Source organism: Bufo gargarizans, chromosome 1, assembly GCF_014858855.1.
Source record: "Bufo gargarizans isolate SCDJY-AF-19 chromosome 1, ASM1485885v1, whole genome shotgun sequence".
Classification (NCBI taxonomy): Eukaryota; Metazoa; Chordata; class Amphibia; order Anura; family Bufonidae; genus Bufo; species Bufo gargarizans.
Window position 1 is genome coordinate 399,684,928 of NC_058080.1, and position 27,066 is coordinate 399,711,993.

General features: G+C 44.5%; 1 protein-coding gene across 3 annotated transcripts in view; it reads left to right on the forward strand.

The window, feature by feature from the left end:
* LOC122921092 (A-kinase anchor protein 2-like) overlaps positions 1–27,066 on the forward strand; it is a 376,427-nt gene that overhangs the window by 127,622 nt on the left and 221,739 nt on the right. For 2 of the 3 annotated variants that reach the window (XM_044271024.1, XM_044271040.1), the window contains exons 4-6: positions 19,662–19,776; positions 21,162–21,183; positions 26,960–27,040. In XM_044271024.1, coding sequence (XP_044126959.1) covers positions 19,662–19,776; positions 21,162–21,183; positions 26,960–27,040 — 218 coding nt within the window. The remainder of the gene's footprint in view (positions 1–19,661; positions 19,777–21,161; positions 21,184–26,959; positions 27,041–27,066) is intronic. The other variant, XM_044271032.1, reaches the window with a different exon arrangement.

A 27,066-nucleotide genomic window follows, 5' to 3' on the forward strand; every position in this document is an offset into this window, starting at 1 on the left:
CCTAGAAGAGAAGGTGGTGTTAAATAATTTCATCTCTATTTTGTACGTCTGGAAATAACTTTAAAGGGGTTTTCTGGAGTCTAGATATTGATGATCTATCATTAGGACAGACCATCAGTATCACATCAGTGGGGGTCCAGCACCCTCATCAATCGGCTGTTCTCCACTGGCACCGGAAATTACATTAGTGGACAAGACTGAATGCAGACAGCTTCGTCCTCTGTATAGTAGCTATACCTGATTACTGCAGCTCAGCTCCCATTTAAAGTTTTCCAAGACTTTTATACTGATGAACTGTCCTCCGAGACTTTTATGCTGGTGACCTATTCTCTGAATAGGTCATCAGTATCTGATCATGGAGGTCCGACAACCGGAACCCCTGTCAGCTGTTTGAGAAGGCACCAGAGCTTGCAGTAGCACCAGGGCCTTCTCTCAGCTCACCAAGCACAGGGTCCTACACTGTTCACTTTAGTGGAGCTGAGCTGCACCTAGGCCATGTGACCGGATGAACATGACTTCACATGGCGTAGGCTAAGCAGCGAGTGCTGGTGCCTTCTCAAACAGCATATCAGTGGGGGTCCTGGGAGTCGGACCCCCATAATCAGATACTGATGACCTTTCCAGAAAATAGAGAACTCTCAAAAAAAAACTTTAACTGAGTCATTTTTTCATTTGGCAAAGTTTCTGAAACAAAAAGAGGAAGTGGTAACAGAACTCTTCCTACATTCATTTTTCTTGATGAGAAACAACTCAGACATCCAAGACAAATCCCACATAAAACTGTGTCTTGTTCTAATTGTCCATGAAACAAACAAGAATTTGTAGCTATGTCCTTTTATAGTATGCCTGCCCCGACCACCTGTGGAAATGATATTCATGCTCTCTACAGACACTTTGTAGTACATACTATATACCACATAAAGTAAAAGAACGTTCTGTTGTCTGTGAAGGAGGCTGGGATGCTCAGGCAGAGTTTTTGTCATCCTTTCAACTCACCCCAAATATTTAATGTGGTTAAGATCTGAACAGCTGTAACCAGATTTTAATTTCAGTATGTGCAATAAGGCATAGAGCAGGATAGCCGGGTTCTGACGCCGGCCCTGGCCAGGAGTGGCCTGTGTAAATCACTTCCAACATTTATTTAGTATTGCAGTACAACAATATTCTAAGTGAAACTTGGGATGTGTTCAACGGTGCAGTGGCTCTGTGATTTGTAGCCAACAGGGGCTCTCCTAACTGGACTATTAGAGCATGCGGACATCATAGAAGCGGTCCCGTGGTTTAAACTCCCTTTTGTAGAATAAAGTGGAGAGCCATTGCACAGTCGACATGGCCCTGTAGGGAACAAGGCAGCCTATTCATTTCAATGGGTACCATATACTGCAGGGAATATTTGTGGCTCTCTGCAGCTTTCTTTTAGTGATAATTGTTGAGGGTTCAGCATCTGCACCTTCAACAATCAAATGTATGGAACAAAGTGGGAGCACAATACATTTGCTACCTAAATACATTATTTGCACTTTTACTATAGCGATTGTTTTGACTTGTTTTCCTTTTGAATATTTTTTTTTACCACCAATTCTAAGTAATAATCAGAATTCCTAATGTTTCACACCGCAAATACTTACTAGTATACAACCCCAATTCCAACAAAGTTGGGGGCGGTGCGTAAGCTGTTAAAAGAATGTATGGTAAATAAAACCAGAATACAATGATTTGCAAATCTCATAGACCCACATTTTATTCACAATAGAACACATGAAAATTAGACATTTTACAATTTCATGAAAAAATTTATGACAATTGATGGCAGAAACACATCTAAAAAAAGTTGGGGCGGGGCATTATATGGCTGGAAAAGTGGTACTAATAGAAAAGCAACTGGAAGAGCAATTTGCTACTAAGTCACATGACTGGGTATCAAAAGAGCATGTTAGAGAGGCAGAGACTCTCAGAAGCAATTCATTAATCTGTGAAAACCAGCAACTAAAAATTGTGGAACAATTTGAGAAAAATGTTCCTCAAAACAAAATTGCGAAGACTTTGCAAAGCCAACCAAGATTTAGAGAATCTTGAGAAATCCCTGTGCGCAAGGGACAAGGCCGACATGACAATATTGGATGCTCGTGATCTACGGCCCTCAGACAGCAGTGCTTTAAAAACAGGCATGATTCTCTATTGGAAATCACTGCATGGGCTCAGGAACACTTTCAGAAATCATTGTCTGTGAACACAGTTTGCTGTGCAGTCCACAAATGCAAGTTACAGCTGTATCATGAAAGAAGAAGCTACATGTCAACACGATCCAAAAATGCTGCCATTTTACCTGGGCCAGAGCTCATTTAAAAATGGACTGAGGCAAAATGGAAAACTGTTCTGTGGTCTTATGAATCAAAATGTGAAATTCTTTTTGGAAACCACAGATGCCGTATACTGCAGACTAAAGAGGAGAGGGACCATCCAGCTTGTTATCAGCACACAGTTCAAAAGCCTTCATCTCTCATCCTATGGGGTTGCATTAGTGCCTATGGTGTGGACAGCTTAAACATCAGAAAAAGGCACTATCAATGCTGGACAGTATATAGAGGGTTTAAAACAACATATTCTCCCATCCAGACAATGTCTCTTTCAGGAAAGGCCTTGCATATTACAGCAAGATGACGGTAAACCACATACTGCATCCGGGTAGACCAGGTGCTGAACTGGTCTGCCTGCAGTCCAGCTCTTTCACAACTAGAAAACATTTGGCGCATCATGAAATGAAATATCTGGCCAAGAAGACCCAGGGCTAGAATCTACATGAGACAATAATGGAACAACATTCTTCTCCCAAAATCCCAATAATTGTTCCTCTCACTTCCCATCAATCATGAAATGTCTCATTTTCAACATCTGATATGTGTTCCATGATCTATAAAATATGGGTCTATGAGATTTGCAAATCATTGCATTTGGTTTTATTTACATTATTTTAAATTGTACATGGCGCCCCAACTTTTTGGGAATTGGGGTTGTACTTTATAAATGAGATGTGGAGTTTATAAATGGTGCCTGCTGCGCTCGCATTTTTAACAGCAGAGGCCCGGGGCAAATATCTGTAATCTGCTATAATGCCGACTGCAGGCATTTAATCCCTCAGATGACTTGGTGACCACAGCATCTGAGGTGCCTTTCCCTTGGAGCACTGTGCTGTTGGTGCCAAAACAGCTTCTCCGAGCTGAGATCAATTCACCGCCATTTCCCTATAATAAAAATAAACAGTGGGAAAAAATAAAATAAAGCTTATTTACACCTCCACATCCCAAAACACTCAAACTATTAAAATGTGAACAGTGTAAAGGAGGAAAAATCTAAATGGTCAAAATTCTTCATTATTTCATCACTTCACCTCATAAAAAGTGATAAAAAAAGGCATACACACGCCAAAAAAGTATCAATAAAAACGACAGATTGTCCCCAAAAAAAAAATGAGCCCCACACAGCTCTGTAGTTATGAGGGACAGAATATGGCGATGCAAAACAAAAATAAGTTGTTTTTTTTAAGCATTAAAACACAAGAAAAAATATACAAATGTGGTATCACTCCAATCGTACTGACCCTGAGAGTAAAGTTAACAGGTCAGGTTTACGGCATAGGGGATGCCGTAAAAACGAAACCCATAAAACTATGGTGGAATTGCTTCTTTTTTCCAATTCCACCCCTTTGAATTTTTTGCCAGCTTCCCACTACATTGCATGCAATATTAAATTATGCCATTAGAAAGTACCACTTGTCCCGAATAACCAAGCCCTCATACGGTATGTAAACAGAAAAATAAAATAGTTATGGCTTCTAGAAGGGAAACACAAAAACAGAAAATTGCCCAGTCCTTAAAGGGTTAAAGTCTTGAATGTAGTAGAATTACTCCCTGTAGAATCCCTTTACAATTCTTAGGTCTTGCTTGACAGATGAAGAGGCCAGAGTTTGAGTGCCCAGACTCTGACAATATAGCCATACACTGGTGGATATTACCACAATAACAGGAAACCAGTGAGGGTGGATACCATAAAACCAACACATCCCACAATGTCTGATATTTCCTGATTAGGCTGATTTTCCCAGAGTCACTTCAGCTAACCTTGATTCTGTCCCACAGGAATGACACATCCCTGCATCTCTGACAGAGCAAAGCTGCTTTCTGCATTTTTTTGTACATTTTTTTCAATTACAGTGATTTTTGTAGAATCAACTCACATTGCACAAGACTTGCAGTAAATATCTTTTATTGTATATCATAAATGCAGATTTACACCATTTTTTGTTTTCTGTAGTCACATTAAATAATCACAGCATGTAATTACCCAGTATTGAACTTTTTAATAACTTACAGACATAAAATCAGTACTGAGAGTGCACTAAGTATAGCAGGCTGGATTCCCAGCCTGCATTTGTGGGAGGGGCGTAGGGTATTTAGCCGGCTCACGCCCTCCCTCTGGTGTCGGCATCGTACAGGGCTCCTCGGATTACGGCGACGTCATCCGAGTGCGACTTCCGGTTCCGGCTAGAGCGACGAGGCAGAGGCGCGCTTCTCCCGTGCGGCGGTCTCTCGTTGGTAAGTGCCTTCAGCTTGCTTCACCGCCACGCTACATCTCCGGGCGACTACCTCCGGCTCTGCTTCCCCCGTCAGCGCGTCTCTTCTGCAGCGCTCGCCGCGCGCCCCCCGCACCGCCTCCACTACCTCCCCGATGCGTTCCACGGTGGAACGCATCGGCATGCGCTATCCCGGAAGCTCCACCCATTCATTTGCTTCCTACCGTCTCTGTGTGTTTCTGGCTCATATGCAGACCCATCAAGAGGACGGCAATGAGAACCACCACCAAGACATGGGATACGGGGCATGAGAAACAGCATAACACTATTAGGAAACACCCACTGTACACACCTAAGCAAGCAGAGCTGAGATTGTAATTTGGCGCAGTGTGCTGTGTACGGCATCATCTGAATCAACAAATGACCCCATCGGCTCAGCTACATCTCTAAACCCGCCCCGTGGGCTACTGGGCCGTACATAAAACTATCCAAATTCCTGACGCTTTCACTTTTCCAGTAGTGGAGATCTGACAACTGACAACAAACTTGTGTATGAACGACAAAATACAGGTATAAATGGAATCAAGACTTTCATTGTGGTAGTATGGGGTTACACCATTCATTTGCTCCCACGCCCACTCCCGGTTCCTCCACCAGCATCCCTCACAGGTGTTTTTTCATGCAGGGTCACTTAAAAAAAAAAAAAAAAAAAAAGTGTCCGCTCCTGTTCTGGTTACCCTTGCCGCCATCTTCTCTCCGTCCAGGTGGTTTCTCTTCCTGTCTTGCATATATGTTTCTCTCCGTGTCCTATCGCCTGTCACGTCCAGGCTCACTGCCTGTCCAATCTCCTAACACGGTCAAGTTCCTTTTTAGGTCCGGTTGCCTGTTTCGTCCGGGGTTTGTTTTCAGTTTGTCCGCCCACCTTGATCCGTCAAGGTCTCCAAATGTCCAGGATTGCCTCCACGTCCTCCTGCCTGATACGTTCAGGTTGCTCTGTGGGCTTTCAGCCTGATACGCTCAGGTTTCCGTCTTCGTGCCTGTTTGCCTGATACGTTCAGATTTCCGTCTTCATGTCTGTCTGCTTGAAACGTTCAGGTTTCCGTTTTTCGTGTCTGTCTGCCTGATACGTTCAGGTTTCCGTTTTCGTGTCCGTCTGCCTGATACGTTCAGGTTTCCGTGTCCGTGTCCGTCTGCCTGGTACGTTCAGGTCTCCGTGTTCGTGTCTGTCCGCCTGACACGTTCGGGTTTTCTGTTTTTGTTTTTTTCTGCCTGATACGTTCAGGTTCTCGTCACGGCCTCTCACTGGTCAATCCTTCGTCATGTCCTCCCTCCTGTTACGTGTGGTTCATGTCCCGTTTGGTCAGTCATGTTGGTGACCTGTTCATCGTTTCAGGGTCATTCTTGGGGTCGGCACCTCACTTCTCGTCACTTTCCATTCTTACTGTCCTGTTCCATCTTTCTCCCTTTCCACAGGTGCACCTATCACGGTCAGTTCAGACGTCTTTATCTGTCTCGTTTGGCGCCTGTTGCTCGCCATTGCCATCACGCACGGGTCATGTCTCCTCACTGCCTGCCACATTGGTCAATTCCACACTGGCAGCCAGTCGGGGCTTCGGTTCCAGACGCGTCTCGGCTCTCGGTCGTGTTCAGGGCCCGGCGATCTTCGTTCACTTGGTCACGCCAGGTCATGTTCCTCACTACCTGATACGCTCAGGCCGCTCGGTTTTTTCGTTTCTTTTTTTTTTTTTTTTCAGGTTGTCCTTCCATCGCCTGATATCGTTTCAGCATTCTTACGTTTTCGGTCTGCCACCTCCAAGGTTCTTTCTTCCGGTTTCATCACCACGTAAGTTTCGTCTGGCCAGCACATGTTGGGGTACCTCTCCCCCGCAGGTACCAGATAAAATTGTTTTTTCCTCACTCACCAATATCAGATTCGCAGGGTGTGAAGTTCACCCTCCTCACGGACCTGCCCGAGTTTTGGTTCAGTTGCTCCCAGGTTTCAAAACAATTTTTCCACCCAAAACCTTCTGAGGCTTCAGGGTCCGGTTTTCTTCGTGCAACATGTCTCACGTCTCGGACATTGAGGACTCGATTTCCATCCCTGAGTCAGCAGTCTCCGAGGCAGGCAGCCGCGCATCTTATAGGCATTGGACCATCCCCAAAATGATCGCTGAACTGAGGAAGAAGGGGATCCGCCACTCGGCATCTGCACGAAAGGCGGAACTATATCGTCTGCTCTTTCCCGAATCTTCCGGCACTCCCGAACCTCCCGGAGCCTCCGAAGAACTGGTCTCCATGTCGACCATCCAGCTCTCCCTGACCCAACTCCACGCGACCATCAATAATCTCGCGTCTTCGATATCACACATTGATTCCAGGCTTCAGGCCGTCGAGAGCAAGATCGCTACGCCTCCTCCTCCGCCAGAGGCCGAAGCCATTCCTTCCACTTCCCAAGCCAACGTCCCAGGTACAAGTCTGGTCTCTCCGGACATCGCCCCCGCGTTCTTCGTGCCAGAGAACATCAGGCGGGATATCCTGGCAGGAAAGGACATAAATTTGGCCGCCATCCTAATCTCTACTCATGACACGGTCGAGAACCGGACAATCGCCTGTGGTGATGTGTCAGTGGTGCTGAGGTCCAAGGATGTCCGCCTCAACAAGAAGCTGTCCATCCCCGAATTTTTGCTGACCTTCAGCCTGTACCGGGACATAGTGTGCTCCATTCATCCCCACCGCAGGGCAGAATTGGACACATACATGTACAAGGTCACCGAGCTGGGTTACAGATATGGCGGTACCGCCTTTTATGAGTATCACCGGTCCTTCTCTGCCAAAGCTGCAGCGGCTTTCCTCCAGCACCAGCATGTTACCAACTGGGCAGTGTTGGATATGGAGATCTTTTGCAGGCACTTCGCCGGGCAAAAATCCCCAGCCTGCGCCAGCTGCCAATCAGTCCTCCATTCATCTGAGTGGTGCCCCCATGTCACCAATCCATCCCCGACCAGGCCCACTTTCAGCTCAGGGGCGCAGAAACCCAACCCCACCACGGACAAACTCGGCCGTCCCATCACTTTCCTAGGAAAAAATCAGATCTGCAACAACTTCAACCTGGGTTTTTGCAGCTATGATAAATGCAAGGCTTTGCACATCTGCGCCATCTGTTTCAGGGCCCATTCCCAGTCCTCCTGTTCTCAACGCACGTCAAAGCGCTCCTGACTAGGCGGGGTCAACGTTGACCTGTTACTTTCCCTCCTCCGACAACATCACGACCCCAGTTTTGTCCGGTTTCTCACACAGGGTTTCTCGGAGGGTTTCCATACCGGGCTAGTCACCCTTCCGCAGATCAGTCATGAGTGCCCCAACCTCCTCTCCTCGCTGGCGGATCCCGGGGCGGTGGACGCTCTATTGGAGGCAGAGTTGCGGAAGGGCTTCATGATCGGTCCTTTTGCGGAATCCCCGTTCCCCCTGTACCGGGTCAGCCCCATTAGGTCTGGTGACAAAAAAATCCTCCAATAAAAAAAGATTAATTTATGACCTGTCTGCTCCTCATGCATCCAGCGTCCCCAGCCTAAATTCTCTGGTTCCATCGGATGAGTTCTCCATGCAGTACTCGTCCCTGGACGAGGCCGTGGAGCTCATTCTACAGGTCGGGGCAGGAGCTTGGCTGTCAAAAGCGGACATCGCGGATGCCTTCAAATTGCTGCCTATCCTGCCTCACCTGTGGAAGTTCTACGGCATCAAATGGAGGGCAAAGTATTATTTTGCCACCCGCTTGACGTTCGGGTCAAAGAGCAGTCCCTGGCTCTTTGACCAGTTCGCCCAAGCGCTCCATTGGCTCTTGGTCAACCATGCCCACTGCCCGAGGGTCATCCATTATCTGGATGACTTCCTGCTCATCGAGCAGGCCGAACACGTCCCGGACAGGTTGGACAGCCTCCTCAGCCTGTTCAGCCGCCTGAACGTTCCAGTGGCGCCAGCTAAGGTCGAGGGCCCCGCCAGGGTGATCACCTTCCTGGGCATCACCCTGGACACCATCAGGATGGAGGCCAGCCTCCCCCTGGACAAACTAAACAAGTTAAAGGACTCTGTGGCCAGGCTCGTGGGCACCCGCACGGTGTCAAAGTTGGAACTCCAGTCTCTTTTGGGGTCTTTCAACTTTGCCGCCAGGATCATGCCCCAAGGCAGGTCTTTTACCGCCGGCTTGCTCAGACTCCTCCCAGCAGCCTCAGATCAACATGCCCTCATCCACCTCGGGCGTGATGCGCTGGCGGATCTGGCCATGTAGTCTCTATTTTTGTCCAGCTGGAATGGCATCTCTCTCTTTGTTCCTCAGTGGGACGAGGCCTCCCCCCCCGGTGTTTTCCGATGCTGCTGCTTCTCTTGGTTTCGGGGCCATTTGCGGGGATCAATGGTTTGCGGGTCCCGCGCAGATCTCCTCAGACCAGGAGGCTGCCAGGTCCTCCCCTCTGCTCAAAGTTTATCCCATCGTCGCAGCCGCTCTGGTCTGGGGGCAGTCATGGAGCAACAGGCCAGTGTGCTTCATGACTGACAACCAGGCGGTGGTCGACATCCTCGCCAGGGGCAGGTCCAGCTCCCCCAAGGTCATGCGTCTGGTTCGCAGGCTCACCTGGCTGTCTCTTCTAAATAACTTTCGTCTCATCTGCAGGCACATAGAGGGCAAGAAGAATACCGCGGCCGATGCCCTCTCCCGGTTAAACTTTAATTTGTTTTTTCAGGTCATGCCGGGAGCACGGAGAGTCGGGATCAACCCTCCGGGGTTCGAAGCCCTGGTCATGGACTAGAAGAGTACATTTCCGCAGCCCACGGTCTCATACGCAAGTCTCTCTCGGCTAATTCCGCCCGGAACTATTTAACAGGGTGGAACACCTTCAGGCGGTTTGCCCGCCTTCACCCCAGGGGGGACAGGGACAGAGTCTCCTTCGTTCTGGCCTTCCTGGCATACTGCCACAAGGAACTCCATTTGTCCCACAACACCATCAGACTTTATTTAGCGGGCATCCAACACCACCACATGATCAGTCACCCCAATCACACCTCCTTCTTTTCCTCCCAGGCGGTCAAGGCGGTTCTGAGAGGCATCCAGAAGCTCTCTCCCCCTTCCATCCCCACCCGACAACCAGTCACAGGGGAATTATTCCAAAAAATTTCTGCCGCCCTAGATGGTAATCCCTTTGGCCCTCTTAGAAGCTTGATCCTCAAAGCCGCTCTCTACCTCAGCTTCTATGGGTTTCTCAGGCCGGGGGAATTCTGCTGCACCTCAGCCCGGAACCCAGGACCGGTCATCAGCCAGCTCCACCATAGTTCAGACCACTTCACTTTCTCTCTACCTTCCTCCAAAACCTCCCAGGTCGGCCCACCGGTACAGGTCGAATACTTCAATTCGTGCAATCTTTGGTGCCCAGTCTCCGTGTTCAGTCAGCTGCTCTTCTCTCTCCATAATAGAACTCCCGATAGCCCCCTACTGCCTTTTCCCGTGCGGTCACTGACATCCGCGCAGTTCATCAGGCATATTCGTTCCATAGCTTCGGGTCTGGGGTTCCACGCTGCTTCCATTTCCGGACACTCCTTCCGAATCGGGGCCGCATCAGCAGCCTCCAAACATGGTGTCCCCGCTCACGTTATACGAAAGATGGGACGATGGCAATCTTCCTGTTTTTCCCGCTATATCCCTCATCCACGGGTCGAAATTGCCAAAGCCTTTTCCAGTCTGGTTCTGTAAACTCCCAACAATACACCACTTAAAATTGTTGTTTTGCCCCCTTTTTTGGCTACCCGCGTCACGTGGCTAAAGGCACACCACTAGCCAAGTCCACACCACCAGCCAAGTCAGGTCCCACCGTGTCCGTGCACACCCTCTTCCCACTCTCCCCCCGGAGCCTTGACCACAAGTATAGCAGGCTGGATTCCCAGCCTGCATTTGTGGGAGGGGCGTAGGGTATTTAGCCGGCTCACGCCCTCCCTCTGGTGTCGGCATCGTGCAGGGCCCCACCCGACCCTCCCTCTTTTTCAGCTTCATTCAGCTCAGACTCCCTGGGTTAGCCCCCTTTTTTGGCTACCCGCGTCACGTGGCTAAAGGCACACCACTAGCCAAGTCCACACCACCAGCCAAGTCAGGTCCCTCCGTGTCCGTGCACACCGTCTTCCCACTCTCCCCCCGGAGCCTTGACCACAAATATATTATGATTGTAAGTGCTGTGTATCACTGTCATGGGGCATACACTGACAAACTTTGTATCATGGTATGGTTATTTGCTAATGCAGTGCACCTAACAGAGCCATAGAATGGTAACTGAATACAGCAGTACTATACCTTTGTATATGTGTATCTTCAATTTCATCCTCTGTCAAACTGCATATGAAGCTGACAGAAAATAAATGGTGGCATTTTTCGTTAGATGGTGCATTATAGAGATCCGGCATAGAGTTCTGTCACAGGGGCTCTATACCGGAAAAGAACTGATCAGGCATATCCCCATGCATTCTGAATGGAGAGTAATCCGTTCAGGAGGCATCAGGACGTCTTCAGTTCAGTAGTTTTGACTGATCAGGACAGAGATAAAACCGCAGCATGCTACGGTTTTATCTCCGGCCCAAAAAATAAACGCACACTTGCCTGAATGCCGGATTCTGCATATTTTTCCATAGGAATGTATTAGTTCCGGATCCGACATTCAAAATACCGGAATGCCGGATCCGTCCTTCCGGTCTGCGAAAAATGTGAAAAAATAAATGCCGGATCCGCCATTTCAGTGCATTTGTCATAAGGATCAGGATCCTGATCAGTCTTAGGCTGAGTTCACACGGGCGAGATTTCCGCGCGGGTGCAATGCAGTAGGTGAACGCATTGCACCTGCACTAAATCCTGACCCATTCATTTCAATGGGGCTGTGTACATGAGCGTTTTTTTTCATGCATCACTTCTGCAATGCTTTAAAATCGCAGCATGTTCTATATTCTGCGTTTTTCACGCAGCCCTGGCTCCATAGAAGTGAATGGGGCTGCGTTAATAACGCATTGCATCTGCAAGCAAGTGCGGATGCAATGCGTTTTTCACTGATGGTTGCTAGGAGATGTTGTTTGTAAACCTTCCGTTTTTTATCACGCGCGTGAAAAACGCATCAAAACGCATTGCACCCGCGCGGAAAAAACTGAACAACTAAACGCAATTGCAGCCAAAACTGACTGAACTTGCTTGCAAAATGGTGCGAGTTTAACTGAACGCACCCTGAACGCATCCGGACCAAATCTGTCACGCTCGTGTGAACTCAGCCTTACAAATGCCATCAGTTTGCATACATTTTGCCGGATCCGGCAGGCAGTTCCGGCGACGGAACTGCTTGCCGGATCACTCTGCCACAAGTGTGAAAGTACCCTAAGTTATTAAGTAATAATGTGCCTGGAAGACTTCACATCTTTTTCCATCATTATATAAAAAAGTACTAAGGATATTTGAACGTAGATTGTTCTTATACCGGATGACTAAAATGGAAGGGAAACCAAATGGCCTGTCATTATGTAATGGTTTCCATCAAGATCTCTGAGTTTCCATTTTAAGGCCCACCCTGTATGGAGACTAATGATGTAGATTACAAAGATGTCATAATGACATCATTAATTACTTCCTCTGGGAAACAGCCTTCACCCACTTATTATTACAAGGCTTTGACGAATGTGCCAATCCTAGTAATAAAGGGAAACAAACTTATCTTGCATTAAAGGAAAACCACTGCGGGAAGGCTAAACAAGCTTTTTAAGGAGAATGTGCCCAATGACCCTACTGACCTAGCACAATGAATGATGCGATTCATTTGCTTTATACAGTACATGTCAGTGAGAAATATTACAATGTAGACCTTTGAAAAATCTGTACTTGTTGGATTATTTTACCTTTTAAACTGTTACTGTTTTACCTAGATGGCCTGAAGATTTTATTATTATCAAACGTGACAAAGAATATACCCCCAACAGCACTGGACAATACAAACAACACCTCTGAGCACTTTTTTGACCAATGTGGGATGGCAACAGATGCTTTAAATCTGTCACTTGAAATTATTAGAATCACTGGTTCATGGTCAAGCCATTCCTCTTAGGCTAGGTCTACACGACGACATTTGTCGCGCTACAAAAAGTCGCGCGACAGATAGGGCGCAACAGTTGTCGCGCGACAATTTTTATAATGGCAGTCTATGGTGTCGCACTGCAACATGCGACATGTTGCGACTGCGACGCGACAGTCGCAGAAAAATCCATCTTGAATGGATTTTCTGCGACTGTCGCAGTCGCAGCATGTCGCATGTTGCAGTGCGACACCATAGACTGCCATTATAAAAATTGTTGCGCGACATTGGTGCAACAAAATGTTGCGCGACAAATGTCGTCGTGTAGACCTAGCCTTAGGCTACTTTCACACTGGCATTTGTACACGTCAGTTTGCATTCTAATGTATTCTGAATGGATAAGTATCCGCTCAGAATGCATCAGTTTGCCTCTGTTCAGTCTCCATTCTGCTTTTGAGACGGATACCAAAACACTGCCTACAGCGTTTTGGTGTCCGTCTGATGAAACTCATCCAAACGGATCCGTCCTGGCACACAATGTAAGTCAATGGGGACGGATCCGTTTTCACTGACATAATCTGGCACAATAGAAAACGGATCCGTTCTCCATTGACTTTCAATGGTGTTCAAGACGGATCCATCTTGGCTATGTTAAAGATAATACAAACGGATCCGTTCTGAACGGATGCAGACAGTTGTATTATCTGAACGGATCCGCACAAAACAGGAGTTTGAAAGTAGCCTAAAACGTGTTGTCCTACCATTACATGTCATATTCATTCTAAAGATGATAAAAATGTAAGCCTTTGCATGCTGTTAAAAACTACATATAGGGTTCTTACATTTACCTACATAGTGTGGCACCACCTGGTGTTCATTGTGTATAGCAATGGGCACATCCATCTACAGAGCTGCGTGTTGCTGGTCAGGTATGCTCAGTCACTCTGCCTACAGCCAGCTCTCTGCATAGGGATCCTCTGTTCACTGCCCAATGGAAATAGCTTTAACCACCACATACATGGTAAGTAAATGTGCTTTACTCTGGATAATTGTTTTACAGCCTTTAAATTACAGATATGATTTATATTTTATGATCTACAGAATGAATATTACATGGTGAGACAACCCCTTTAATAAGGAAGACTTCAAAGGATCAGGGCAATACAATTTTTGTGTTTGGTCAGTTAAGAGCTTCATAAAGCAAATCATTGAATAACCATAATATACTTAGGAAAGTGAAGGCATATTTGTCTAATCTCCATGTATGGAAGCACAAGTTGAGCATAGTCCTGTAATTCGTGTTGATGGAAATTGTTCATGGTTCCTGCACGTGCCAAAATATAATTCTGTAAGAGAAAAACAAAGTATACTTGTTTCTTTCCCTGGAAAAGAAAGTTAGTTTCATGTTAAATTCAACAGATGACTATTCTAACTAAAATAAAGCTCTTTCACAAAATATGAAATCCATCAAAGGGGTTGTTTCCAACAATGGCCATCTTGGACATAAATGGTCATAAATGAGACGTGGCCTTCGGCAGTCTGTGCGTCTGAACTGAAATCTACTCCAGTCCCTGGCGTAGATTTCAGTCTTCTTCTATGCCTGAAAGCTGGTGTAAAAGAAGATAAATGTGGCTTTTCAAGAAAATGTCAAAGGCAGCAGAGAAGCACACACAAGACAAGTTGTGTTGAAAAAGTTGCAAATACACTACATACATACAGGAAACTGGTGTATATTAACCCCTTCAACCACTGAGACATAGCTTTACGTCATCGTGGTTGAGGTAAAGTATGGAACGGGCTGCTGCTGTGAGCCCGCTCCATACGCTGTGGGTGCTGGCTGTATCATACAGCCAACAAATGGCCGCAATGACAGGGAACGCTGATTCAACACCGATCGCTCCAACTGTGAAGTAAAGCACAGGGATGCAGCTTCCTCTGCCTTCCGATCGGAGCCCTCGCAGTGAAATGGCAGCCTAGCCGCTTCTGAAGCCTTCCAGGCCTGGCATGGTAGGCTCCCTGCTGCTGTATGCACAAAGCACAGCGCAGCAAGGAGCATGTAAAAATCCTATTCACCCTAATTGATCTCTATTAGGCCTCTTGCACACGACTGTATGTATTTTCTGCGGTCCGCAAACGGAACAGCTGGCCCATAATAGAACAGTACTATCATTATCCGTAATGCAGAGAATAATTGGACATGTTCTATTTTTTTGCGGAACGGAAATACAGTCCTACGGAAACGGAATGCACATGGAGTAACTTCGTTTTTTTACACGAAAATAAAATACGTTCGTGTGCAAGAGGCCTCAGGGTGTATAGGACAAGGGATCGAAAGATCCCAGGTTCTAGCTCAATAAGGGGGCTAAAAGTTATTAAATAAAAAGTAAAAAAAAAAATATATATATATATATATATATATGTATATTAAAAGTTTAAATCACCCCTCTATCCCTATTGTACATAAAAATATATTAATAAAAAAACTAAACATATGAGGTATCACCATGTCAAAAAATATCTGAACTATTAAAATATATATTTATTTAATTCCTGTGTGGTGAACACCGTAATGGAAAAAAAAAATGAAAAGCCGTTTGTCCCGCAAAAACAAGCTTTTATACAGCTCTGTTGTTGGAAATATAAAAAGTTATGGCTGTCAGAAAATGGTGATGCACAGAAAATTTCGATTTTCTTCAAAGGTTTTTTTACAAGTAGTAAAACAAAACAAAAAAGAACTATACAAGTTTAGTATCACTGTATTTGTATTGAGCCGCAGAATAATAACGTCATAACATTTTTAGCGCTCAGTGAACGCTGTGATGTCAAAACCCCCAAAACCTTGGCTTTTTTATTTATTTAACCCCACAAATAATTTTTTCCCCATTTTCCAATATCAGGCATGGTAAATTAAATGGTGCCCTTAAAAAATACAACTTATCCCGCAAAAAATATTCCCTCATATGGCTATATAAACAGAAAATTAAAAAGTTATGGCTATTGGAACCCGGTACTTAAAGAGTTAGTGATAAATTAAGCCCACACTGCTCCTGTGCTCGTTGTAGAGGCTTTGACCTGCGCTTACATCTGGGACCTGTACATGCACAGATCAAAGCATCTACAAAGCGTCCAAGGAACTAGCGCATGTACAAAGTTTCCAATGGAATTCACTTTAGATTACTGATGGATAGGCCCAGGTGAGACCATCTTTTGCATGTTATCGACGGTGCTGTCAGATAACAAGGCATAGATAACTAGGGAGCATTCTGTTACAGCTGGAATTAATCGTGCAGAACTGTTGATGAACATATATTTGTAAATTGGATGGATCCCCTCGAATCCTACGAATCCTGTACATAAAAATTATGGGGATCTGTGGATGACACTGTTATGGAGGGGGATTTGTGGATGACTTTGTTTTGGAGGGGGATCTGTGGATGACACTGTTATGGAGGGGGATCTGTGGATGACACTGTTATGGAGGGGGATCTATGGATGACACTGTTATGGAGGGGGATCTGTGGATGTCACTGCTATGGGGGGGGGGGGGGGGTCTGTGGATGACACATACCGTATATAGCATCTTATGCTATAGGTGTCATCCACAGATCTACCCCATGACAGTGTCATCCAAAGATCCCCCCCACCATAACAGTGTCATCCACAGATCCCCCTCCTTATAGCAGTGTCATCCACAGATCCCATAACAGTGTCGTCAACAGATCCCCCTCCCTATAACAGTGTCATGCACAGATAGCCCCCCCATAACAGTGTCATCCACAGATCCCCCTCCTTATAACAGTGTCATCCACAGATCCCACCCCATAACAGTGTCATCCCCCCTCCCCGCCGCTCACAGGAGTGTACATTTGACAGTAACATTTCTAAACTGTAATCCATATCCTGCAGTAACTTTAACTTTAAATAAGCGGCCGCTCATCTCTACTAGTACCTTACACCTTACACCGCTCCTGAGCTAGCTTCGGTAACAGAGGCCAGGCTACAGCCTACAGGCAGTGTGCGGGTGGCGCTCACAGTGACATCACGGCCTGCGCCGCCTAGTGGGAGGAGCAGGCGCGCCGCCTGCACTGCCTGTTAGTTGTTACCGAGCGAGCGCTGATTTAAAGTTAAAGTAACTGCAGGACCATGTCAGAGGATACCGATTACAGTTTAGAAGAAATGTACACTCCTGTGAGCGGTCAAAATGAATGGGGGCACATTTCAGTTGGGGGGGGGGGGGCACAGCATGATGTAGGGGGGGCCCTGGCCCCCCATTGGCGACGCCACTGGGCAAATAGCAAGCGTCTCGGGAGGTGCGGGGACGTAACGTCGCGGTGGGATTCGTCGGATTCGAATCTCGGAAATTATGTCTGGATTCAAGTCCATGAATCCCACAAATCCAGCAAAATTCGAGGGATTTGTGGATTCGTCGTCCCACCTCTAGTCGGTATTAAATATACAGTGGCCAATTTCTTTAACTAAAGACCAGCTCCTTTAATTAAAAGAAACCTGTCACCAGAATGGACTACTGTAAATATGCTCGTTGTCATTTCTATTTTCTGGTGGGCGGCTTATGTACAGTATTATGTACATGTATTTACTGAACATGACAATTGCCTACCACTAATCTTGCATTTACATTAGCAGTGCTTGGGAGATCCTTATAAAGAAGATCAACAGCCCCATGGTGTAAAATTTTAGGGGTTTAGAAAAAGCTTACAGTGGGTTCACATCAAGTTTTTGCCATCCGTTTAATATGTATTTTTGGGGAAAAAAAGCATTCAAAAGTGTAGCACACCATGATTTTGTATCCTGTAGAGTCCAGTAAAAAAAAAGGGTACTTTCACACTTGCGTTTTTCTTTTCCAGTATAGAGTTCCATCCTAGGGGCTCTATACCGGAAAAGAACTGATCACTTTTATCCCCATGCATTCTGAATAGAGAGCAATCCGTTCAGGATGTCTTTCATCTTTCTGGATGATACTGGAATTACGGATCCGGCATTTCAAAGCATTTTTAAGATGGATCAGGATTCTGATCAGTCTTACAAATGCCATCAGTTGGCATACGTTTTGACTGATCCGGCAGGCAGTTCTGGCGACGGAACTGTCTGCCGGAATCCTCTGCTGCAAGTGTGACCTAATGTATACTTTTTTTTTTTTACAATAGAACTCTATGGTGAACGGATGCCACTGTATGGCATCAGTTTTAGGCATCTTCTAACGTATACATTTTTAGTATATGTTAAACGGATAGGAAAAACGTGATGTCAACCAAGCCTTAGTAAAGGAATTGACTTGACTTGTCAGGATTCCTAGTTAGTAACATTCTATGGACAGAAAGGTATATTAGGTCTGATTTCCTACAAGATGGCCCCAATTCGGCTGCTGTGTGGGGCTGAATTCTTACCCATAGCAGCCAATGGCTGCACGAATTTGCAGGTTAGAAGAATTATTAACAGATCGCAGCTGCCTTGAGGAAACCCAGACTAAAGCTACAGCTGTCTGTATCTTGTCCTCTCTTCACATTTATACTAAGAATAAAAATTTACTGGCGCTCAAGTAACCCACAACATAAGTCTATAATACTAATTTATTAAAAAGACCAAGCTCAGTCTGAGACAATCATCCAAATAAAAACCATAATAAAACACTGGAAAGTTATCCCACGTCTAAATAGTATGGTCCTGGTCTGGTAAACAGATCAATTGATACATACAGTATATTGTGTGCCATGGGCCCCTCTCGTGCACACTGCACCTCAATTCACACCTGATACGTTTGTATCCAACATAAAATCACTGAAGCAGCCAATTATCTTGAAGGAAGCATATCTTCCGGACAACCGGCTGCTCGTTCAGAGAGGTGAAGAACTGCATTTACATGCAGTGATCACCTCTACAGTATGATAACAAGGGATGGCTATTGTGATTAAGTGTAGGCTCCAATCCTGGTTTTGGCTTACTATTCCTAATATAAATACCAGACCAAAACACTGACGTGGGCTTTAGATGGGCAGATTGTCAGGAACGAGCGTATCAGGTGTGAATTGAGGTTTAGTGTGAACACAAAGACCCTGCGACACACAATATATGTCTCAATTGATGTGTTTACCAGACCAGGACTATACTGTTTAGACGTGGGATTTTATGTTTTAAGTGTTTTATTATGGTTTCTATTTAGATTATTGCCTCAGACAGTGACTTGGTCTTTTTAATAAATGAGTATTACAGATGTATGTTGTGGGTTACTTAAGTGCCACTACATTCTTTTTCTTAGCATTAATTTAATTTTACAGAGACTGAAAACCTCTATTCAAACCAGTGAACACCCTTGTCCAATACTCTTTATATTTTTGATTATAGCTCTTCAGACATTTTTTAACTAAGGACAAACAAAGAAAACAGAGGAAAATAAAGATGAAGTATCCAGTGTGTGCTCTTTTATAACACCGTTTCAGCTGTTTCATACCTTAAACCCACCGGTACATAGTCCATTCATCTACCAGTCCAGAAAATTCAAGTACGGTAGATACATTACCATGACTTTTAGATTCTAGGAGAAAAGAACGTGAGCAGTAGGTCGTCAGTGGCAAGAAAACATTCAGAATGGTCTATTCAGTCACCAGTTATCTCTTGATTATCAATTAATATTAATAGTTTTTTTTGCTTTTAAGGTCCAGCTCTCACATTCATATGGAGCCTAACAATATACAGTAATTATGTTAATAATTGGTCTACTACTTCTGTCACTTAACAGTCCTTAGGTCTTAATTATTTTCAACTCCATACTGATTGTAGTGTCATCTTAACTAGTCTTCAGTTCTCATTAGTCTAGGTTCAGTGCTGTTTATCTCATTATTTAATGAATTTAATTATTGAATATTGAAAGGAAGTAGTCTTGTCTGACTTATTTGCCAATATTGAATTTTGTCTTTCCATTGTATGCATGTTATTTAAACCCTTTAAATCTACTAGATTGATTTTACAATGTACACCTTTTAATTGTCTTACAGATTGGCGCAGGACATTGAGAAACTAGAAAGTGAAGAATCACTAATATCTGCCAAAGAACAAGTACTGAGAGAGAAACTAAAAGAAACAGAAATTTCCTTTGTAGATTTGCAAAAGGTAAGCAAAAAACAGTTTTATGGGCAGTTCTGTAGCCTCCACAAAGTTTGTGTCTGATACAGATTTCACTGGGAAGGGATGAACTGGGAGTTGGAGCACACTTTGTTGTTTAGAAAGGGATCTAAAGAATTATAGAGGTATTCCAGTCCTAAAGGGGGTATCTCATCAGACCTAGCCATGTTCAGAATGCAGGTCCCCCATGTCAGGGAAAGCCATGGCCAGTCAGGCATTTGTAGTATTACCGGTAGTATTACAGGTATTCCAATAAAATACATGGTCTCATGTCTGCCAGAATGAGAGATGGTTCCACAGAGTGGCTTCCTGTTGTGGTTCATAGAGGGGGGATCCCAAGCAGGAGACATCCTCTGACTTAAATATGCCATAATAGATTATATGAACAGGGGTTGTCTTCATGAGATAAAGTCTTTAAACATGTGTAGCATATCCAAAGGATATGCTGTAAATGTTTACACCAGCCACTTTCCCCATAGAAGTAAATGGAAGGCTGACATTTTAGTCTGAGTACATTTTTATGTATAAGGTCAAATTTTAAGTCAGTTTTGCATTGACGTCTCGTGTTTGTTAATTAATCTTAAATCTTTAAAAAAAAATTGCATGACACATTCCCATATTAAACACTTGGGAATTTATTACAACCTGCACTGCTGAATTTTACAAGTCAAAAATAGTGTTTTGTGAGTTTTTGGGGTCACTTGCACACATTTTACATTTTCACACCACTCCAGTTTTGAAAGGTGGGTGAGGAGGTGGGTGTGGCTAGCTATATTAATTAGTTCCTCAGATTTATCACTGCAACTTTTTAACACCTTAGTCTAGGGCTACGCGGCGATGCTGTCGCGGCCACGATCGCTTAGTAGAGGTGAGCCCATAGAAATGAATAGGATTGCCTTGACAGTTGCTAGAAATCCAGCCCACTTCCTCACTCACCTTTCAAAACTGGGGTAAGTGGTGTACAAATGCAAAATGTGTGCGAGTAACCCCCAAAAACTCACAAAACCCTATTTTTGACTTGTGAAGCCAGAATTCAGGACGTGATAAACTCCCCCCCCCCCCGTAAGTGTTTAATAGGAATGTGTCACACAATTTTGTTTTAAAGATGAAATCATTTTGTGCATTTTTTTTAGCTATTTTTGGAATTTTTTATTTTATGTTTCTCTTGTCCAGAAATGTGAAAAATGAAGTAATAATATTTCATATTTCCCACAAGTGATCATGCTCAAATTCTCATATATGGCATACGCTACTAAAATAAAATGTTTGTTTTTTAATTATTATTGTCTTTTCTTCTAACTGGATTTTATAATTGGAAAATGTGTGTTTAATTATAATAAACTAGTTCTGAAATATTTTTTTATTTCTTGTAGAGCTTGTCAAATCAGCAGAAAGGTAAGACATTCACATTTTAAAGTCTGCTAAACACTTATTGTTCCTGTTAAAGGTTAACATATTCAGACTTGCTTATATAGTGATTTAAACCAATACGTTCTGGATACAGACAAGGGACATAAGCCCGAATCCAGTGATGCAACTTTGCAATTATGCCATTTTTCTCCCTCTGTGATTCACATTTCAGTAGAAGTAATTGCTAAGACCCCATGCACACGACCATATCTGTTTTGCAGTCCTTGTTGCATCCGCAGATCCCCCTTCCGGCGGCAGAATGGAAGGGTTTTAACTGCTGAAACTTTGTCTCACACAGGTTATCTGATACACAGAATTTAGGAAAAGCCCGGAGAACCTCTTTAATATTGAGTTATGATAGCAACAGTAATAATTATAAGCTATGTGTAAGGCCATACCTTTGCATCACGATTAAATAAACACTTAACTAATGAGGATATACAGGTACTATGGATGCTGCCCTTTATTTTTCATTTTGTGAAAGAGCTCATAGACCACATAAGAAATTCTGAAATAAATGACAAGTAGGAATTCCTTTTAATTTTCTTGAAAACACAATTCTTGTAATTCAGAGTTGAAGACCAAGGACTACGGAAGAATATGATTATGTTATGCAATTTTTTTTAGCAGTAATCCAATTTAAAATGAATCTCCTAAGTATATGTGAATATGTTTTTAATGCAGTTAATAAATCTACATGCCAACAGATTAGTGGTAGCCCTCTGTGTTTGAGGCTTTTATGGAGCTTAAGAAGAACCTCTTTACTTATAAACAGTACTATTTTCTACAAAAATCTAAAAAACGTTTTTATCTGTAATACCATCCTATGTCATGTTAAAGTCCTTTGGCATCCTTGACCCCCCCCCCCCCCCACCAAATCAGCTGTTTGAGAAGGCACTGGTGCTTGCAGAACCGTAGCAGCCTAGCAGCCTTCTTGCAGCTCTGTCTAGGCCATGTGATGTCATGTTTATCTGTCACATGGCCTAGATGCAACTCCATTGTGATACCAAGCACAGCCACGGTACAATGTTCAGCGCTGTGCTTGGTGAGCTGCTCTGGTGGAATTTGTATAGGGGGAAGAAGAAAGTGAGTTCTCTGTTTGCATTTGTGTAGGGGGATAAAGAAAGTGAGTTCTCTGTTGGCATTTGTGTAGGGGGATAAAGAAAGTGAGTTCTCTGTTGGCATTTGTATAGAGGGATAAAGAAAGTGAGTTCTATGTTGGCATTTGTATAGGGTGTAAGGGATCGTCTCTTTTCAGGGGGTCACACTCACAGATATCTTCGCAGACACGATTATAATGTCCAAACTCTTGCTTTATTTCAGACACTTTAGCAAAGCAGCTTCAACCCTTGCCCGGCTAGGCTCTAACTAAACACAAGTGTATCCCTGACTCACCTAGAGAGACCTGTTCACACATGGAACACAAATGCGGCTTTCCTCAGCCATCCAGTCCAGCAACCTTCAGGCTGTGACACTTTAATACCTTTTGGGGGATTGTGGCCCAGTAGTCCTCTCGAATCTGGCCTTGTGATCCTTGTTTCACAGGCGTCACCGCGTCCCCCAAAGTTCAGGCTATCCCCTAGCCTCGTGGCCCCTCAGCCCACCCGGCTGAGACCACTCACACAGAGCCTCACCAGGACTCTGCTTCACAAGACACTCCAGAGTGAGACACACCCAAGATCCAGTAGCAGGATTAAATAGGATCCCTGGACATGAGCATGCCTCAAGTCCCAAACTGGAACTTGGGGAAACAACACCTCAATGTTCACATTGCCACAAGGGGTAGGAAGAAGCTGAGTTTCTGGTGGCATTTGTATAGGGGGGAGAAGAAGCTGAGTTCTCTGTTGGCATTTGTATAAGGGGAAGAAGAAGCTGAGTTTTCTGTTGGCATTTGTATAGGGGAAGAAGAAGCTGAGTTCTCTGTTGGCCTGTATAGGGGGAAGAAGAAGCTGAGTTTCTGGTGGCATTTGTATAGGGGAAGAAGAAGCTGAGTTCTCTGGTGGCATTTGTATGGGGAGAAGTACAAGCAGAGTACTCTGGAGGCATTGTTATGGGGAGAGTACAAACTAAGTACTCTGGAGGCATTTCTATAGAGGGAAGAGGAAGCTGAATACTCTGGATGTACTGGTATGGGGAGAAGAAGAATCTGAGTACTCTGGAGGCATTGTTATGGGGAGAAGTAGAAACTAAGTACCGTATTTTTCGCTTTATAAGATGCACCCAATGATAAGACACACCGCAGGTTTAAGAGGAGGAAAATAAGAACCTCATATCAGATCCTCAGTTCAGACCCCCATAAATATCAGGACATCAGATCAGACCCCCCATAAGAATCAGGATATCAGATCAGACCCCCATAAATATCAGGACATCAGATCAGGCCCCCATAAATATCAGGACATCAGATCAGGCCCCCATATCAGGACATCACATCTGACCCCCTTATCAGGACATCACATGAGCCCACATAGTGAGACCCCCATCAGACCTTTTATCAGCCCACATAGTGAGACCCCCATCAGACCTTATATCAGCCCACATAGTGAGACCCACTATCAGACCTTATGTCAGCCCACATAGTGATACCCCATGAGACCTTATATCATCCAACATAGTGAGACCCCCATCAGACCTCAGATCAGCCCACAATGTCAGACCCCCATCAGACCTTATACCAGCCCACATAGTGAGACCCCCATCAGACCTCAGATCAGCCCACATAGTGAGACCCCCATCAGACTTTATATCAGCCAACATAGTGAGACCCTCTTCAGACCTCAGATCGGCCCAGATAGGGAGACCCCCATCAGACCTTATATCAACCCACATAGTGAGACCCCCATCAGACCTGTCCTGCACCACAGCCCCTCTCCACCTATGGCAGAAGTCGTGCTCCCCTGTCTTCCCGGCCTGCGCTGCTCTGTCACCTGACTGCGTGCAGCGTCAGGTCATAGTGCGCGCACTGCGTCCTGACGCTGTACGCGGTCAGGACAGTTCAGCGCCGGCCCCAGGGATGAAGACCGAGAGGGTGAGTGTTACAAGCGCTTGCAGCGCTTCACTCCCTACTCTCGGCACCTAAAGCATACTAGTGAGCGCTTCCATAATGGAAGCGCTCACTAGTATTCACTTTATAAGATGTACAGCCATTTTACCCCCACGGTACTCTGGCGGCCTTTATAGAGGGAAGAAGAAGCTGAATACTCTGGATGGACAGGCATGGGAAGAAGAAGAAGCAGAGTACTCTGGAGGCATTTGTATAGGGAGAAGGAGAAGCTGAGTACTCTGGTAGCATTGGTGTGGGGAGAAGAAGAAACTACAGCCAGGTCCATAAATATTGGGACATCGACACAATTCTAAATTTTTTGGATCTATACACCACCACAATGGATTTGAAATGAAACGAACAAGATTTAACTGCAGACTGTCAGCTTTAATTTGAGGGTATTTACGTCCAAATCAGGTGAACGGTGTAGGAATTAAAACAGTTTGCATATGTGCCTCCCACTTGCTAAGGGACCAAAAGTAATGGGACAGAATAATCATAAATCAAACTTTTACTTTTTAATACTTGGTTGCAAATCCTTTGCAGTCAATTACAGCCTGAAGTCTGGAACGCATAGACATCACCAGACGCTGGTGATGACCTTGCCAGGCCTCTACTGCAACTGTCTTCAGTTCCTGCTTGTTCTTGGGTCATTTTCCCTTGAGTTTTGTCTTCAGCAAGTGAAATGCATGCTCAATCAGATTCAGGTCAGGTGATTGACTTGGACATTGCCTAGCATTCCACTTATTTTCCTTAAAAAACTCTTTGGTTGCTTTTGCAGTATGCTTTGGGTCATTGTCCATCTGCACTGTGAAGCGCCGTCCAATAAGTTCTGAAGCATTTGGCTGAATATGAGCAGATAATATTGCCCGAAACACTTCAGAATTCATCCTGCTGCTTTTGTCAGCAGTCACATCATCAATAGATACAAGAGAACCAGTTCCACTGGCAGCCATACATGCCCACGTCATGACTCTACCACCACCATGCTTCACTGATGAGGTGGTATGCTTAGGATCATGAGCAGTTCCTTTCCTTCTCCATACTCTTCTCTTCCCATCAATCTGGTACAAGTTGATCTTGGTCTCATCTGTCCATAGGATGTTGTTCCAGAACTGTGAAGGCTTTTTTAGATGTCGTTTGGCAAACTGTAATCTGGCCTTCCTGTTTTTGAGGCTCACCAATGGTTTACATCTTGTGGTGAACCCTCTGTATTCACTCTGGTGAAGTCTTCTCTTGATTGTTGACTTTGACACACATACATCTACCTCCTGGAGAGTGTTCTTGATCTGGCCAACTGTTGTGAAGGGTGTTTTCTTCACCAGGTAAAGAATTCTTTAGTCATCCACCACAGTTGTTTTCCATCATCTTCCGGGTCTTTTGGTGTTGCTGAGCTCACCGGTGCGTTCCTTCTTTTTAAGAATGTTCCAAACAGTTGTTTTGGCCACGCCTAATGTTTTTGCTATCTCTGATGGGTTTGTTGTGTTTTTTTCAGCCTAATGATGGCTTGCTTCACTGATAGTGACAGCTCTTTAGATCTCATCTTGAGAGTTGAAAGCAACAGATTCCAAATGCAAATAGCACACTTGAAATGAACTCTGGACCTTTTATCTGCTCATTGTAATTGGGATAATGAGGGAATAACACACATCTGGCCATGGAACAGCTGAGAAGCCAATTGTCCCATTACTTTTGGTTTCTTAACAAGTGGGAGGCACATATGCAAACTGTTGTAATTCCTACACCGTTCACCTGATTTGGATGTAAATACCCCCAAATTAAAGCTGACAGTCTGCAGTTAAAGCAAATCTTGTTTGTTTCATTTCAAATCCATTATGGTGGTATATTGAGCCAAAAATGTTACAATTGTGTCGATGTCCCAGTATTTATGGACCTGGCTGTAAGTATTCTGGAGGCATTTGTATGGGGAGAAGAAGAAGAAATTGAGTATTCTGGAGGCATTTGTATAGGGTGAAGAAGAAGCTGAGTACTCTGGAGGCACTGGTATAGGGGAAACAAGAAGTTGAGTAGTCTGGAGGTCTTGGTATGGGGAGCCAAGGCATTTAGTGTACACACATGAGAACAGGCAGTGAAGAGAATTAAAAAGGTGCAGAAGAGGCATGGCACAGAGGGGATAGGTCAGGCTTTGTACAGGGAGCTGTTACTGAGAGGGGATATGAATGGGGGTGATTACAGTAAATATGAGACTTGATTTATCTAAAACCTTGAGTCTGAAGGATGTTTCTAATAGACTTACTGTCTGTTTACTGTGCAGTTTCTTTCTTAGGAAAATGTCAGTCGGCTTACATGTTAAACACTATTTGTACAACCTTTGCAGCCTTATCTCAGGCCTACATCTTTGGTGCCCTCAGATATTATATTCTGTTTTTTAATATAAAATTATTTTATTAAACAAGTAGTAGCATTGTTCGGTGTTGCCGCTAATTGTATAAATCCAGAAATTCCCCAAAACTCTATGAACCTATTGCAAAGCTTAAGAGACCTGGATGTGTTCCCTCCTGCCTCAGCTAGTCTATTGAACTCCAATCACAAGGCAATGAATCTGCACTTTGTGTCCTCTGATCCAGCTGTTCAGTAGAATGCTCTGATGTACATTGTGCCGGCTGATAAGTTAACTCTCTGCTGCTGTCTAAGCACAGCTCCGACTGTGGGGCTCCACAATGCTGCTAACCTAAACTTATTTGCTCTCTCTTAAAGCAGATGCAGTAAACTATATCTACTCCCAGATCCCTGACATCACAAAACTCTACTCGAATCAACCGGAAACAAGGACACCTGGTAAGTACATCATACATTATGTGGAT